The sequence below is a fragment of the Danio rerio genome, chromosome 18 (assembly GCF_052040795.2).
Source record: "Danio rerio strain M-AB ecotype USA chromosome 18, GRCz13ab, whole genome shotgun sequence".
NCBI lineage: Eukaryota > Metazoa > Chordata > Actinopteri > Cypriniformes > Danionidae > Danio > Danio rerio.
The window spans coordinates 17,076,077-17,094,359 of record NC_141038.1 but is presented as its reverse complement, the minus strand read 5'-3'; the positions used below and the strand labels follow the sequence as shown (position 1 = coordinate 17,094,359).

General features: G+C 39.6%; 1 protein-coding gene across 2 annotated transcripts; it reads right to left on the bottom strand.

Annotated features, from left to right (window-relative positions):
- Nucleotides 1-304: 304 nt before the first annotated feature.
- chs2 (chitin synthase 2) lies at nucleotides 305-14,012 on the bottom strand. 2 transcript variants are annotated; one of them, XM_087293046.1, is made up of 20 exons: nucleotides 13,524-14,012; nucleotides 13,313-13,372; nucleotides 13,071-13,206; nucleotides 12,759-12,947; nucleotides 11,680-12,680; nucleotides 11,312-11,398; nucleotides 11,076-11,234; nucleotides 10,816-10,990; nucleotides 8,918-9,019; nucleotides 8,692-8,833; nucleotides 7,627-7,827; nucleotides 7,099-7,383; nucleotides 5,938-6,117; nucleotides 4,345-4,732; nucleotides 4,199-4,227; nucleotides 4,025-4,110; nucleotides 1,243-1,353; nucleotides 924-1,141; nucleotides 652-724; nucleotides 305-564 (listed from the first exon to the last, which is right to left on the bottom strand). In XM_087293046.1, exons 1-20 carry the CDS (start codon nucleotides 13,544-13,546, stop codon nucleotides 460-462), a joined length of 3,750 nt encoding a protein of 1,249 aa, XP_087149172.1. In that variant the 5' UTR covers nucleotides 13,547-14,012; the 3' UTR covers nucleotides 305-459. The 2 variants fall into 2 exon arrangements, 1 of the variants encoding a protein (XP_087149172.1); XR_015514831.1 differs by lacking the exons at nucleotides 305-564; nucleotides 652-724; nucleotides 924-1,141 and having other exon boundaries at nucleotides 1,299-1,573; nucleotides 3,211-4,110; nucleotides 13,524-13,757.
- Nucleotides 14,013-18,283: the final 4,271 nt, after the last annotated feature.

Genomic DNA, 18,283 nt, shown 5'->3' with positions numbered 1-18,283 from the left:
AAATAATTATTTTATAATGAATTTTGCCTTATTAAATGAATAGGAAACTTTCAAAACAAAATAGATAGGTTTATTGTATTTCAATACACTATACAGTAAATACAGTATGTTCAAAAGAACAGATTTATAATGAAAGATTTAATATATGTTCATAAAACTTTCAATTTATTGTTAACAATTTTTTAAAAAAGAAACATGGAAATATATGAAATGATAGTAATAAAGTGGAAAAATATATGCCAATTCTTATTAAAAAAAAAGGAAAAATATATGCCAAATCTTATAGAATACATCCAATTCTTTAACAGTTACACTATATTTTATTTTAAGAATTCAGTTTATACATAAATAATTGACCAACATAATAGTTTACGCTACAACATACAATACATTCAGATTTAAATAAATATTTATTTTATACAGCATTAGTGACTGACTTTGAGAGTTAAATCCAAACTTCTATACAGCAGTTATGTGTCCTATGGTAGAGGGGTTCTGAAACCATAATGTTCCATCATCCTCTATAGTCTCTTGATGGTAGTTTGAGTCCACGATCTGTGCAACCTATTAAAATGTGAACAAAGTAAATTAAAAGAAGAAACCACTATAATAAAGAACTATCAAATAGAATGGCTGTCCGTTGGCTTATACCTGTTCTGACTGCTTTCTATGGGCTTTAATTTCTGTATCAGCATAAGCCACATAATGGATTAATGTGTAAATTCTGAAATAAAAGGACATAATGCACCAATACTTATATAACAAAACAGAAACTTATCAGTTATGTATATTTATCCCTTACGCTCATAATATTATCTTCACTTGGTTTAAGGAAATACCTAAACGAAATTACATTTTAATATACCCCCCAAAAATATTCTTTATCAGTGATTGCTAAACTGTAATCATTGTCTGCAAGTTACCTGTGATAAAGCATTCCAAGAAACTGCATTATCAGCAGTACTGCAAAACTGAGTAGAAACATCAGCGCAATCGGATCAAGAGACAACGTTTCTGTTGAAGAATGAGTCCCATTGGGGTAGATTTTTGGGATCTTTATAGAGACCGCATCACCAATTGTTTGAAGAAAGAAAGTTGCCGCTAGCCAAAGTGCATTGCAGAAGAAAAAGACAAATGTAACCTGTATTTAAAAAGACAAAATGATGAGGGCAAATCTTTACCATTTCAGAGCAAACAGTAGTCTAAACCATTTTTGGCAACTGGTGAATTTATCAGGCTAGCCTTATTTCGAAGTTCTCTCAGATCATTAGCTATTTTTTCTTGTTGTTCTTTATTTTCCATAAGAGGTTCCAGATATTTGTTTTGCATTTCCATCCAAAAACTGACTTCATCCTGTAAGACAAAGAACATATAATCAAAACATAGCAGTAAAAATATTACTTACCAACTATTAAATAACTGTATTTATTAAATTATTAATGTATAATAATATTGCAAAGAATGTGTTACTTCTTGCACAGACTGATCATTCCACTTCGTATTCAGTATCTACTCAGTATCATAAGGAGATGTTCATTTTGAATTGCTTGTGTTTTTTTTTACTCTCAAAGTCCTGGGGCCTGTTTCAGTAAGGAGGTTCAAACAACTCAGAGTTTAAACTTGAACTCTGAGTTGATTTACCGAGAGATTAAAAACTCAGAGTTTTCGGTTTCAGAACAGCTGATCTGAGTTGGGTCAATCAACTTCGAGTAGACCAACTCAGAGTTAAGCGCGCGCACCGTGACTATAAAAAGGCATTATCAGTGGAGCGCAGACATTACGAGTGACTATGACAATATCTTATAAAAGAGATCACCATTTCTTTCTCCAGCTGAACTTGATGTTCTCATGCAAAGTTCTAGCAAATATGAGCGTATATATTTGAAAAGAAGCAGCCATCAACCAGTTAGCGTGGGAAAACAGCTGCTCAAGATAATGCCTAATTTAACTTTTTAAGTATTTAAATATTTAAGTATAATAATTTGTGACGTTTATATATTTTTTTTTCTAAACTTTCTTTTATACATTTATTAGTTTTAAATGATTTAACAGTGCACTTGTGTGTCTGCCTTTTTTATTGATCAAGTGAGAGAGGTTAATATAACATTTAGAAGGTAAGCAGTACTAAAAATAATTTTTAGAAAGAATAATAATCCCATTAATCTAGTTACAGTGCATATCGAAGGTGAATTCAATTTAATTATTTATTAAAAAAGCATAAGCCATTCTAGTACAGTTCTTCTGTGTGTGACTAAAATGTAGGCAATAGCTATGTTTCCATCCAAATATATTACATAAATTTATGTGCAAAACTGCAATATTGCATAAAAGCTGCGAATAAAATTCCATCCAACGAGTCAAAGAGAAAAAAATTGTCACTTCCTGATTTAACTGGCACCAAATATCAACAGTAAAAACAGAATTTACTGTGGTAGAAGAAGCTGCGTCAATTAATTCTTTATTTAGCCTAAATAATGTACTTGCGCCTCGATGTCAGAAGACAATGCTGAAACACAATGAACACGTGGGGGCGTCTGAAGCCATGAGACGCGGAGACTCTTGACACGCACCAGACGTTCGGAGGTAATTAATAATATACACTAATACTGAAACTGTAAAGGCATTTTAGAATGACTAAAACAATATTTAAGACGTGTTACAGTGTTCTCAGCCTCCATTTACACACATTTTCATTATCATATGATCATGATCTTTTTTTTAATGTACATACTGTAATTTGTTCAGTAAAAGTGTTTCCATCGTAATTTATGCGCACATTTTCTATCGAATAAAAGTTTATCCTACTCAGTTATGTGCGTTTTTTATGCATATTTTAAAAAGTTATGTGCATCATGACGTTTCTATCAATCGTTTTTATGCACGTATCCAAAATGAGCATTAAAATAGGTGTGTGGAAACGTAAGGCTAAGGCGTGAAATACCGCTTCATCTTTAAAAAAAGGGGAGGAGACCGACAGAAACTCTGAGTTTAGAGAATAAAACCTGCTTCTGACCAGGTTAGATTCACAGAGTAAGTTACCACAGTAACTGACTCTGAGTTAAAGTTAACTCTCTTTCAGAAACAGGCTTGACTTACCCTGATTTCTCGAGTTTAACAAACCTGCCATTTTGAAACGGAAAACCCAGAGTTTCTCTCATTTCAGGGTTAAAATACTCTGAGTTTTCAGTTAACCTCCTTTCTGAAACAGGCCCCTGGTAGTCACTGACTTGCATGTTGTGCATCGCAAGGAGTCATGTTTTATGGATTCAGTTCAACTGAACAACACGATGCATTGATGAATCTGATGAATTCTCTGCATCCTCAATTTTCAATTTTACTCCATTTGTATACAATTTTTTCATTAAATACATGCAGGGGGAAAAATGAAGCAGGCAGAACCATTATTTTACTTAAAGAAAACTTGATTTTTTAAAATAAATAACTGTCGTCTAATAATTAGGAAAACAAAACAATTTTTCAACAGTTCTTGAATGTATGAAACATAATTTCCCAGTGATGGGTTGCGGCTGAAAGGGCATCCACTGCGTAAAACTTATGCTGGATAAGTTGGTGGTTAATTCCGCTCTGGCGACCCCAGATTAATAAAGGAACTCAGCCAAAAAGAAAATGAATGAATGAATGAAGCATTAAATAAGCAATAATGTTTTGCAAACATGTTTTACATTGTGTTCCACTGCTCAGTGAATGGTTTGACTCCCGACTGGGTCAGTTGACATTTCTGTGTGGAGTTTGCATGTTGTAGCTGTTTTTCGAGTGGGTTTCCTCCAGGTGCACCGGTTTTCCCCACAGTCTAAAGACATATGCTATAGGTGAATTGAATAAACTTAATTGGCCTAAGTGTATGAATGAGTGTGTATGGATGTTTGCCAGTACTGGGTTGGAGCTGGAAGGCTATCTGCTGTGTAAAACATATGCTGAATAAATTGGCGGTTCATTCTGCTGATGAATAAAGAGACTAAGCCAAAGGAAAATGAATAAATGAATAATAAAAAATGTGTCTTACTGTAGAAAGTTTGCATTCGGATTTACTCTTCAACCAAAAACCAAATTTTGGCTGCAAACGTTGAATCCAAGGTTTTCGATCTAAACCTATAACAGGATTATTGATGATTTCATTCAAGTATGTTGGTGGGAATATCACAGTATTAACAATATTACATGTGAAAGTCATACTTACTGTAAGGACTGATTGGGAAGACATTTGCACTACATTGTAAGAACACAGTATTATTAGTAGTATTAGTAGCAGTATTCTTAGGGTAACTCATTTGTAGATTATTTTGTTTAATCCTACATGGTAAAACAAAGTAGACATGTTCTAACCTTTGTATATCCAAGGTAATTTGTGACGTTTCAGTTTTTGTTATGGTTTCTGCTGGTAATATCTCCTTGCTAGTTTCATCTTCATATTCCAAGCATGGGCATTTGCAGCATGTGGCATTCATGAACTTCTTCTTGAGACTGTTCACTGCAGAAGTCTTCGTCTGGCTGCCGGACTCACGAGTCCCCCATGAGACATTGTTCATGTTGACAATAGAGTAAATGGCTAAGAGCAGATAGCCACTGGGAATGCAGATGAAGTATAGCAAACCATAGACAACCAGTGAGAACTCCTGAGGGTGCAAAGCTGCTGTGATGACATACAGCATGACCATGCCAATAAGAAACAGACCACTAGGGGTCAGAAAAGTATTTTGCTTCACTAAATCACCTGTAAGAGTTAAGATGAAGAGAAAAGTGCTTTAGATAGAGGTGTATTTGTCATTGGTTGTTTAGGTACAGTAATTCTATTCATTAATATTAGAGACCTCAGGAAATTTGTTTGCTTTTAGTCGATGCTGAGATTTTGATTGTACTGAAATTTTAATGCTAGTGGACTTGGTGTTTGGGTTGGCCATTTGATCCAGTGCTAGACTATTTCAGGCAGTTAAAGGAGCCTTTAACACAGACCACCAGCTGGGGAGGGAGGTTCTGGAAGATTCTGGAATCTAACAGAAACATATGACGATTTCACCCAAACTGACTCATCACATCCTCCATAAATTTTAGAGGTGGTCTTAGGAAGCTAAATGCTTGGATGGGGCAAGCATGTGGTGCTTGATAAAACTGCATTGCACTGTTTCACATGCTGGCCCTAGGACGAGAGACTAGTGGATGGCAGGATGGCTCATCCCTACTCACCTCCAGCAGCGAAACAGATAGTGACAGACCCAAGACCATTCATTCATTCATTTTCAGCATAGTCCCTGTATTAATCAGGGGTCACCACAGCAGAATGAACTGCCAACTTATGTTTTATGCAGCAGATACCCTTCCAGCTGCAACCCAACATTGGGAAACACCCACACACACTCTTTCACACACATACACTACAGCCAATTTAGTTAATTCAATTAACCTATAGCACGTCTTTGGACTGTGGGGGAAACCGGAGCATCCGGAGGAAACCCACACTTCACCTGTTGTGAAGAAACAACAGGGCCCTGTGGTACATTTAGCCATGTTGTTTTGTGTCTGAAAATAAAAGACAAGAAGACAGTTCTACCTGAGACTTAGGGTCATGCTGTGTATGGGATATCACTGCATAGACGCTAACCCACTGCAAACCATTAGCTAGTTGCACAATCTAGTTGGTTTATCATAGTTTCAGTTTGCCCATGTACAGCTGGACAGTAGTTCCTTTTTCATGCCAAAAATGTTTTTAGAATAAAGTGGACACTACCATGCAAATATTTTTCAAGATTGTTCACTGCCAGTTTTGAACAGTTTAATTCATTCTTGCAAAAGTAAAAGCATTAATTGTTTTAAGAGTGTATTCACCTTACATATTTTGAAGGCTAGCATGTCAATAAAACCCTTCATCAAACTATATCATGAGGTCTTTACATTTTTCAAATAGCATTTAAAAGTCCTTACCGATGATAGAGAGAATTGTTCCAGCCATGAGAAATGCATAGATAATGCTCATGATTGCTGCAATTCTAATCTGTGTATCAGATTTCAGTTTGAAGCACAGGATAAGGTAGACCGTAGGGGGCACTATCGCCAAAGCAAGGGCAGTATTTTCATTCATATTGAATATGAACACAAAGCTTCCTGCACAACAAGCAAAAACATTTAGACAGATGTGACAATAGAAACAGTGTGTGCCTTATTGCTAATGTAACAGAGGCTAAGTAGTAAGAGATGTAAACATATATCTCACTCCCTGACTCACACACTAGCAATTAATGCTTGAGGTTATGATTTTTAACATTCTTGTTTGTGGTAAGAGGTGAAAAAGAGGCTAATGCTAGACGATGCAACCCTGTTAGGCTAAATGCTGGGTCACAGCACCATTGAAATTCCTACACTCCAGTTCTACTCAAGTTAGACTGTTTGGCATGCCTGCAACTCATCAGTGGTAAAGGCCCTGGTATACGTTAAACAAAATTGAACCACAAACTGAAATTACATTATTTCGAACAAAATCTGGCCAATTCAAAACAGGCAATTCAATCATTCATTCATTTTCTTGTCAGCTTAGTCCCTTTATTAATCCGGGGTCACCACAGTGGAATGAACTGCCAACTTATCCAGCAAGTTTTTACGCAGCAGATGCCCTTCCAGCCGCAACCCATCTCTGGGAAACATCCACACACACACTCATACACTATGGACAATTTAGCCTACCCAATTCACCTGTATCGCATGTCTTTGGATTGTGGGGGAAACCGGAGCACCCAGAGGAAACCCATGCGAAGGCAGGGAGAACATGCAAACTCCACACAGAAACGCCATCTGAGCTGAGGTTCGAACCAGCAGCCCAGTGACATTCTTGCTGTGGGGCGACAGCACTACCTACTGCGCCACTGCCTCGCCCACAGGCAATTCAAAACAGCTCAATAAAGAAAACTTTCTGGGGGAGTTAATATTGGCTCCTAAACACCTTCATCTTCATGCATCATGCAGATGGAGCCTGTTTTTTATTTAGCATCCTTGTTAGCATGCTTGCCTCTTTGAATCCCACTTGGAACCGGGAAGTACGTTAAAATGGCACAATGAATTCAATTTATTGACAAACATTAATCTGACTACCTGATATCATGAGGCAGATAGTAGCAGGACCCAAGATGGAAGCTGCCATGCTGATAATCTGGTACAATATATAAAGTTTTGAAATAGAGCTGTTCCTCTGAGATGTCAGTTGTCCTGATCCTAGGAGGTCAATAGTGTTGGCCATGGTAGAAGGTCCCCAGCGCCTGCGTTGGTTGTAGAACTCTTTAAAATCCTGTGGAGCATTGGTGTAGGCATCAGATGCTGCATTGTACTCCACTCTCCAACCCTGCTGCAGCAGCAGAGTGCACAACCAGCGGTCCTCACCTGACATTACACCAAAGGAATTAGTTTAGTCTAGGTCAGGGTTGAGCAACTCCTGATTTTGAAGGCTTACTATCCTTAAGAGTTTAGCTCCCTCTATAACTGAACACCCATGTCTGTAAGAAATCCTGAAGAGAGGTTTTATTTTCAGGCATTTGATTAGCCAACACAGGACAGCGTCCTTACAGAACCAGAATTGCCCACTCCTTGTCTAGCCTGAACTGATATTATTTGTAAAGACATTACCTTGATCATATTGGACATAATGGCTGGCTTCACTGGCTTTGGTTGTGTATCTCTTCATGACGTTGTCTTCCACAAGTGCAGCTCCTCTGAAAAGACTAAAACATCCAGGACTGCAGAGCACACAACCGAATACATGCTCCGCAGTCTTTTGCAGCCAGTGGCCTACAGCGTATTCAAACTTCTGATACCACACCATTGGTCCTTCAAGCAAACAGAAGATCTTATTAGTATGTGTATGATTATGACCTGTCTAACACATAATACGTTTTCAGTCAGATATTTTAGGTTGGTTGTTTGATTTGTATCTAGACGAGTGGATCTCATGAACATGGATCATGAACATTTTTTGGGCAAAAAGTTTTTTGCTCTTCAGAAACATTTCTGTTATCAGTGGAATACCGGCAGAGTAGCCAGGTGCTGCGCATACATTTTATGCTCAGTGTTGAGCACTTTGCATTTTTAAATGCTTTGACAGTAAAAGAAGCACAGCTTAGCTCACACCTGAGCACATTTAGATAGTTCCTATAACATGGGTCGATACGCTGGTCCTTTAGTGTCAGCTCTATGATTACAAAATTGATTACATTGGGGAAGGTCTTAGGCATGGAGGTAAACTTTGCAGGACAGCAGCCCTCCAGGACCAGAAATGTCCTCTCCTGCTCTATAATAATGTTCTATGCCAAGAGCATCCAAATGGAGAGGAGTCTGGATGCAGACCTAGTGCAGTTTAAACTGAGCTGCATCCAATGTTTTTTTAATGCACTCACCTAACCCCATGCCAAACCCTAGCCCTCGCAGTGATGTCACTAGCTCCATTGAGTGCATTGTGACTGACATTGCATCACTGCATCTGCAGTCTCAGCTTGCATCATCGAAGTTGCATCCAGATACTATTGTCCAATTCTGCTCCTGGACAGCCATTTTCCCACATATTGTAGTTCCAACCCAAATTAAAACTTCCTAACCAGCCAGACAGATGTGTTAAGGCAAGATGGAGCTAAATTATACTGGACAGTGGCATGTGTACGACTTTTAGACACAGTCTATCCAAAATAAACATCCAACCTGTGCCTGTTGGATGAATCCTGCCGCAGGCGGCTCCGACCTCTGGGTAGAGTTTAAGTCTGTCAATTAACAGCATGACTGCAGAAGGCTGGAAATCTGTATCCCCATCCAGAGCCAGGATATATGTGTTCTCTCTTTCTCTCTAAGGAGCATGTGATACACAGTTAGTGATTCAGAGCCTGGTTGATATGTTAGAACTTACTACCAGTAAAGATATCCTTCTAACCTTTAGTTTCTCTTTAAGCAAATCCGGTTCTTCACCTGCCTCAAATTTCTCATAGTACTGTTTGTTAAGTCTCCAGCCAAGAATGTAATACAAGTACATTATCTGGAAACATAAATGATTGGTGAAATCAACTTGAAAACTACAGACCAGTATCCCTGCTTCCATTCATGGCCAAGATTCTGGAGAAAGTAGTGTTCAATCAAGTCCTGGACTTTCTTACTCAAAACAATCTCATGGACAACAAGCAATCCGGCTTTAAGAAAGGCCACTCAACTGAGACTGCCCTGCTCTCAGTCGTGGAGGATCTCAGACTGGCTAAAGCAGACTCTAAATCATCAGTCCTCATTTTGCTGGACTTGTCAGCTGCTTTTGACACTGTCAACCACCAGATCCTGCTATCTACGCTCGAGTCACTGGGCGTTGCGGGCACTGTTATACAATGGTTCAGATCTTACCTCACTGACAGGTCATTCAGGGTGTCTTGGAGGGGAGAGGTGTCCAACCTACAGCATCTAAACACTGGGGTACCTCAAGGCTCTGTTCTTGGGCCACTTCTCTTCTCCATCTACACATCATCTCTAGGACCAGTCATCCAGAGACATGGATTCTCCTACCACTGCTATGCTGATGATACCCAGCTATACCTCTCTTTTCATCCTGATGATCTCTCGGTTCCAGCTCGCATCTCAGCCTGCCTGTTGGATATTTCACACTGGACGAAAGATCATTATCTTCAGCTGAACCTCGCAAAAACGGAAATGCTTGTAGTTTCTTCCAACCCGACTCTACACCATAACTTTTCAATCCAGATGGATAGGGCAACCATTACTGCATCCAAAATGGTGAAAAGCCTTGGAGTAACGATTGATGACCAACTAAACTTCTCTGACCACATTTCTAGAACTGCTCGATCGTGCAGATTCGCACTGTATAACATCAGAAAGATCCGACCCTTCTTATCTGAACATGCAGCTCAACTCCTTGGTCAAGCTCTTGTTCTCTCCAAACTGGATTACTGCAACTCTCTACTAGCTGGGCTTCCAGCTAACTCTGTCAAGCCTCTTCAACTGCTCCAGAACGCAGCAGCACGAGTGGTCTTCAATGAACCTAAACAAGCACATGTCACTCCGCTGCTAGTCCGTTTGCACTGGCTGCCAGTTGCTGCTCGCATCAAATTCAAAGCTCTGATGTTTGACTACAAAGTGACTTCTGGCCTTGCTCCTTCTTATCTGCTCTCACTTCTGCAGATCTATGTGCCCTCCAGAAACTTGCGTTCTGTGAATGAACGTCGCCTCGTGGTTCCATCCCAAAGAGGGAAGAAATCACTTTCGCGAACGCTCACGCTCAATCTGCCCAGTTGGTGGAATGAACTCCCTAACTGGATCCGAACAGCAGAGTCACTCGCTATTTTCAAGAAACGACTAAAAACTCAACTATTTAGTCTCCACTTCACTTCCTAATCTGCAATTGCCTCTCTGAATATCACACTAACTGTACCCAAAAAAAAAAAAAAACTAATACTACTAATACTTCCCTTCTTAGACTTTACAGACCTGAAACTTGCCTATAGCACTTATTCATTGTTGCTCTTAGTTGTGTAAATTGCTTCCTTGTCCTCATTTGTAAGTAGCTTTGGATAAAAGCGTCTGCTAAATGACTAAATGTAAATGTAAATTCTTGGTACCCAATGCCTGTAACTGATCTTTAAAGGGAAAATTTGTGATAATTTTCATGTATTAATTGTTGTTTATAAAATATGTTCAACACCGTAGAACATATTTTAACAAAAACATTCAAAATTACACCTTTACAGTATGCATGAATGAAAGAAAAAGCTTAAAATTGCTAAATTTCCACATGCTAAATTTCACAGATCAGCCACCGGTGTTTAATATTACCTGAGACCATCTTTTTTTGTGACGGATAAGTTGCTTGTCTTTGAGGTGAACCATCATGACATTGCCTTTTGGAAGTGTGTATTCCAGCCGACCTCCATAAGGAGTGCTTATGATCTTCTGGGTTGGTAATGGTTGCATCTTCTTGAAGACACATGGATCCTCCTCACTAAAAATGCTAATCAATTAAAAATATAAGTAGATTTATTTATGTAACAGTAGCATATCTTTTAAGAACACGTACAACAAAGCATGATTCTTACATGTAAACTTCTTTAATAACTTCCACAAGAATTTCAACGTATTCATTTGCAAGGCGCTCCCTTTGATTACCGTCATCCTTGAAAGCGTCGTCGAAATAAACATGAAATTCAAACTCAATATCGCTGTGTTTTCCAGTTTTGGGCCTATATGCATCAAGTCTGGAAGCAAAACAACAAGTATTGCATTTAAAATTATATTTGGATTGGTTGAGTAAGTTTAGTCTATGTATTTTTACCTGAACATAGAGATGATTATCTTCATCATTTCATCATAGGTTTCATGCCACATTGTAGCACATAGAAACACTCGGATAATTTGTGCACTGAGGAGTACAAGTAACATAATATTAAGAAATCCAAAGGAAATGTTCTAATTGCTCAGAGGCTGCTGAGCAAATTCATATAGTATGTACTACTTTAAAACTCAAATATTTGTAATTGAAACACATTTACTGTAAATATATATAAAAAGTAAATATACTGTACACAAAATAAACACTAAAATTACAATAAATCATAATATTTAAATATCAATGCATATTAAATACCAATAAAGACAAAATCTCCATGTAATGAGCATACTAAAAAAAATGTAAACACTTACCACTGTTTGTCCTTGATTTTCTTTCTGATTTCAAAACGGGTGTTCAGCAACAAGGACTGCTCCAAAAACGCTCCTTCATACATGCGTTGCACAAACAGATCTTGGGTTCTTTCAATTCGATGGATCTTTAGGAACCAGATGTAAACTGTGCTAAGCACAAGTCCCAGCCACCAGAAGAGAGCAGAACAGCCTAAACAGACCAGTCCTTCTGTTTTCATGTTTACCACAATGTCTCTGGTGAGTAAAGTTTTTATGGCATCGGCCAGCAACAACTTCACCCACTCTACACTGGATTCACTTTTGTCTAGAGGGATTGAAGTGTAATTAGACACAGGGAACTTGACTACAAGTGGAGACAAAAACACTGCCAAAACTATAACTGAGGCAAAGTACATGGGCATAAAAAAACTACGTCGCAAAGCGTGCATCTTGCAAGCCACGACCACAAACCAGCGACACAAGGCTGAGGATAGAGTCTGGATGACAACCAATGCAATGACAACCGTTTCAAAGACAAGTTTGACTGAATTCCAGCCATCACCTATTAGAGCAACATAAGCTCCAATCACAGCTGAAGTAATCAGGATTCTTGTCAAGCTGGAGATGATGTTCACTGCATTACGAGATTTGCCAATGTCTTTGGATATCCCCTTTAGGTGTAAACTGTTGAAAAGTGTGCTGTAGTTTTCCCACCAGTTCATAGAAACGCAGATGGTCCCAAAGATGGCAAGTCCAATTGTTATACAAAAAGAACTTTCGAATACCAGATAGTTGACCAAAAACAACACATAACCCAGGACTATGAAGATAATAGATAAAACCGGGAGCATTATAAGACGCTTCCTCTCTTTGGCAAGGCACTCTGCAACCACCTGGAAAACTGCGGATAAAATGCTCACACTGTTTAGGATCATCACATTAGTGACAATGTCAAAGTGTGGCATGGCTACAATTGTAAGAACTGCAGCTCCCAATGCTACCAGGATTTCAACACAAAGGACCTATAGAGGAAAGGGCAAAGTCAGAAAGGTTTTGGCTAAAACAATTAGGTTCTATGGTGGTACATAATGTCTGCTTACCCAGAAAACTGTTTTTTTAGCTGGCATGATTGCACTCTTGAAAATGAACTTCCATGTGCTTTTTAGCAGGAGCAGAACATTTGGCCCGACCAGAACAAACCCAATGGCAAGTAGAGCAGTGGGCTTTTTGTCTGAATGAATAATGTCTGTTTGATTGTTTCCAAACGTTATCAAAAGCAGAAATGATGTCTGTAAAAACAAAAATTGATCATTTCAGTAAGACAAATCTTTTTGTACATTATTAAATCGATGAGTTAATAGTTATCTCATCATCAATAAAATGTTTAGACAATTATTAATAAAGCAGCTCACTTTACTGAGAAGTGCAAGGATGAAGACAAGCAAGCCAACAACTGTACATGCAAACCATTTCAGACAGTGCATTCGTTTCTTTGGCATCTGCTCATTTTCAATGATTGGCACTTCTCTGCACACATCCCAAAATTTCCTATATGGAAGAATATATTAATATATATTACATATATAGAATAAATGTCTGAATATATGGAATGAAAGTTTGAATATATATATATATATATATATGAAATACATACTGTTCTTGTTCCTTCTGCTCATCTTGCTTATGTTCTTTTTTGTGCACATCCCGTAATTGCCTGTTTTAGATGAAAAGAAGCTTAGAATACAATACATAAACGCAGACTCAAGCACATATATAGTCTTTGAATATATATGTATGCATATATATATAATTTATCATTTTTATTTTATTATTATTTTTTAATGTGTGAAAGAAAATTTAATTACCTGCACTCAGCACTTTGTTCCATAGTGATACTTGATGGTCAGCAAAATACTTTTACCGATCTGCAAAACAGACCCGAGCCTTTAAACTAGATGGGAGGGAATCATTAACCATGTCGAGTAAAATGTGAAATGATGCTGATCTGTATTTATTTCCTTATTGCATTTAGACAGGTTTCAAGTTTTCTCTTCTTTTAATGATGAAATGATTTTCTCAAATGTTTTAAAAAGTGATTCACCAGTTCCAATTCATGGGAACTACAACGTGTGTCTGGAGCAGACTAATGGAGTTCACCAGATGGCCAATCAATCTGATGAGTAAAAAATATGGCCAGTGAGTGCCAAATGAATTGGCTCAGCTCAGCTCCATAGTTTTCTGTGATTAGGCATTAGCAGAGTATATCAGCTGATTGCTGAGAAGCGAGCATTAGAATTTTACTTTAGAGACTACCTCACGAGACTGATGACACTCTGCCAGCCTGATTTTAGGACTAAAACCAGTTTACTCACCTGTGCGGGAGAAGATGTGACATTGGATTTCCATTCAATGGTTTCCATTGAATGAGCAGATTTCCTAAGATAGCAACACAGTCAATCAACACGTCTTTTTCAAGACTCTGTTCTGTGTGTTTCTGGGTGCGGTGGCTCCTGGATGATGGGTATGGGTAGAGGCCCCAATCCTCCACAGCACACTTAATCCAAGTTTGGTGTGGTAGTGTCGGTTAATCCTCTGGGATACCCATGCCTCCGCTTAATAACACTGGAGATAAGTTGCCCATCACAACATCGGAGAGCAAGCTGTCGTGCTCAGATGACAGACCGGGCCTACTACCATCCTATGGGGTGCAATGCGTGGTCTGGTTCTCAAGTCAGACATGATGGCTGCACTTCCTAGGCTGCTTCGGCAGTGTGGCTAGAGATGACTTGTCCCCAAGTCTCACTGCAGGACCAACTAGAGGGTGTGACATTCCAGTGGGCCACTGGGTGGGCCAGTGGGTATAAAGAAGTGGGTTCCTCAGGTGGTGGGTGCCACCACCTGGAGGGGTAAGCCGAGACCCCTATCCAAGGCGGGTGCGTTATCTGTGTCTCTCATAGCCAGAGCCCACACTACTGCGGGCCATGCCCCTTCAGCCCTGCACCATGTCACCACCTCACTGTGCGGCACAAGGGTTCCTCACATGGTGGTCGATTATGCTCTAATGACCTTCAAGTCATTCAACTTTACCCAGGAGTCCTCGGTGGAGAGAAATCAGTCGGCCTGTGAGAAACCTGTGATTGGGCCGGGAAGCTAACCTGAGACAGGCCACTTGAAGATGAGGAGAACCGGGGGCTCCCCCCATGAATGAATGTAGCGATCCAAAAAAAGAGCGGCTTTTCCTCAGTCCTGGTCTGGAAGTCCAATTGCTGCCAGCATGGGACACACTGCCTTCCAGCTCTCAGCTTTGGTGCACTTCGCCACAGGCTTTGAGGTGCCAGAGGATGGTTTCTTTCTCTCACACCTCCAGCCTCTCCATGGGATCCTGGGAGGAATGTAAGAGTCAATCTCTTATTTTCATCACCTCTTTGGGACGCACTGCTTCCCAGGGTGAGCACTCCCCCTCCCGAAGCTGCCCCTCTGCGGGTACTCAGTGATCATTCAGGTAATGCTGCTCGTTCAGATTTTGTCAGTCTGGTTAGCACAGATGGTCAGACTACGCATTTCATTTCGCTGTAGGCCTCCCGAGTTCACGGGTGTGTAATTAAGTGGTCATCGCAATGCCACTCCTGTCATGATTGAGAAAATTGTTATCCTCCTGGCGAAGGATACAATCGACCAAATCCACCAGGGTACAAACGCATCCCCCAGTGCATTCATCCGTGGGATTGGTTGCAGCTATAGACCTGAGGGACACTTACTCCATTTTTGTACGCATTTTTTCTGGGACGTGGCATCCACTGGCACTCGTGCAGGATTCTGGAACCTTTATGGATGGTTTGTAGACAGAGAACGGAGGACTTATATTATCAATCAGTTTGATGGTTAACACGGTCACTCGCTAGAGCACCTAGTATTGGCAAGCTTATGTGCTGTGGTGGAGTCTATTTGTTGTGTGGAGCACTTCAATCTGAGAGAAACCACAGATATGTCTCAGATAGTGCTTTGTTTTCTTCCTTCAGGATAGCTGGAGCGCAGGCTGTCACCCTTCGCACTGAAGGTTTGATGTGCTGCTTTCCCCGCTCTCTGTGGGGAGGCAGATGGTAGCACTCTGGAAAGACTTAAACTCATCAGCCGGTTCCTCAGAGCCGCGTGACACAAGATGGTTAATTCTATCCCCTCCCCTGTCTCTTGCCCTCTTGGGATTTCTCTAGCCCCATGGGTCATGGTGAGGTCCATTGTGCTACGTGACTCAGTATTTATACGTTTTCTGTCCATGAAGGCAGCTCTGCTGGTCGCATTGACATCAATCAGGTGGGTCAGGATTTCGTGCCAGTAATTCGGACTGGTCAATTCTCTCCTTTACCTGAGACCCCGGTATGTGCCAAAGTTCCTACCGCCATTTTAATATCAGGTAGTGAACCTGCATGTGCTTTCTGCAGAGGAGGCAGACCCGGCCTTTTCATTGCTATATTAATGTGACACGTAGAGCATATGTCTTCAAGCAGTTCTTTTCTGTTATGATCGGCAGAAGGGAAGTGCCATATCAAAGCAAAGGTTGGTCCACTTTAAAATTTATGCCAATGACCTCTTTTTGTGTGCCAGGGCAAGCTGTGACCCCCAGGAGAGTTAGCCCACTATATAGAGCGGTGCCTCCTTTTCAGCATGAGTATGCGCCGCCTATTTACAGATTATGTAGAGCTGTAAACTGTGCGACACCTAACACATGTGCAAAATTTTATAATCCTCAAGTGGAGCCAGTTTCCTCTTGGTCACTGGGTACCCAGGTCAATCAGGAAAAAATTAAGCTTGGTTTTAAAAACGATTGCTGCGTCATGCTCCCTAACCCAGAGATACGTGGACTTTCTATTCTGCTAGTAAGTTCCCCGTTTGGCGAACCCTAGAAAATACCTCTGAGGCCCCCATCATCTGAGGAACTGGATGCTTGGCTTAGTGTGATGTCTGGTCTACCCACATGCTGCCGCTCGGAGCCAGCTATGCACGGCCCCCAGTGGCAATCCCATATGCTTATTTCAGCCACGGAGTATTCCCCTGACCAGGCGGACCCGTGTCTTCCCTACCCGCTAACCAGCTTATCATATGTAGCACTCCCCCTCCAAAGGGCTAACCCAGACACAAGTTGAAGTTGTAGGGATACGTCCTGATTATGTACATTCATTCTGTGATTATGTACATTCATTCATTCAACGTCCTGATTATGTAATTCATTCTTATTAACTAATTAAAACCAGCATCAACTAAAAAGCATGATTTTATATTAAAAAATATATATGATGCTACATTATACAGAGACGTTGTAGTGAATTCTTTAATCTAATTGTACATGACCGGTCATTTTTGTGTTTGAACATGACAATACAAGATGCATTAAGAAGAAACAGAAGATTGGAACCCCAGTGAGCAAGTGCAAAGAAAATGAGTTGACTGTAATTATGTAAGATGAATAAGGAAGAAGGAAACTGAATATTATGAAGAATCTAATGTTTCCATGACTATGTTTCAAGTAAAACATTTACTGGACAACAAGGAAACTAAGGTTTTAATTAAAAAAGGATTTGGTCCCTGATCAAATTCTGAAACTGCTTTCTTAACTTCATAACTTTGGGAAGTGAGCCAGTCAGCAAAAGCTGTTAGAACTTCATCTTCAAAAGTGAAAACTGAAATATGTTGACAAACAAATTAATTATGACTGATTCTTTGAGTTACATCTGTGCAGGATTCATCAGACTCATTTTAAATTAGTCAGTTTGTGAGGTTTTTTTTTTATTATTATTGAATAATTAAAAGTGTTGCCCACTGAAGCTAAGCAGGGCTGCGGCCAATCAGTACACAGGTTAGAGACAACAGGGCGAAGCTAGGTTGCTGTTGGAATTGGTGTGGTGAGACCAACAGGGGGCGCTCAACCTGCAATCTGTGTGAGCCTCAATGTAATTATGGGGACTCTATACTGCTCAGTAAGCATTGTCTTTCGGATGACACATGAAGGTCCTAACTCTCTGTGGTCATTAAAAAGGAGATTCCCTCCAAAAATGTGTAAAGTGCTTTCAGTGTCAAGAAAGGAGCTATATAAATGTAAGGAATTATTATTATTATTATTATTTATTTATTTATTTATTATTTTTTTTATGAGAAACAGAAATCAATGGCAATGACAATTTATTAATTACATTGACTGCCATGCCACATAACACATTACAGTCACATACCAGTTACAATATTTATTATTAAGCTAACATTAACAACAATGGCTTGTTAGGTAATCTCTTGAAAATTTATTACGCTTATTTATAATCAGATGTTTGTTGCTAAACTTGCACAGTAAAACACAATCATGGTGTATTGTAAAATTTCAAGTGATAGTCAAAACGGTGATAATACACAAGCTTGCAAGAGTATTCTGAAAAGATAAGTGCAGACAAAGAAAACTCCCCAATCCAGAAATGTTTGGAAGCTGTTAGTAGCCCTTTTATGTTGGCCATGCTGCTCTCGGTACACTGTTTCCTGCTTCCAGTCAGATAAATTTTTCCTCTTTACTGTTCTTGAAAACACACACACACCAAAATGTTAAGAGCAATAAAATGTACTGACAATGTGGTAAAACTTGTCC

Coding starts and splice junctions, on each gene's coding strand:
- chs2 (XM_087293046.1), bottom strand. CDS start 13,546: ATGGAACAAAGTGCTGAGTGCAG. Junction 11,235..11,311: donor ATAATCATCTCTATGTTCAG/GTAAAAATACAT, acceptor TTTTGCTTCCAG/ACTTGATGCATATAGGCCCA. Junction 6,118..7,098: donor TATCTGCCTCATGATATCAG/GTAGTCAGATTA, acceptor CTTGTTGTGCAG/GAAGCTTTGTGTTCATATTC.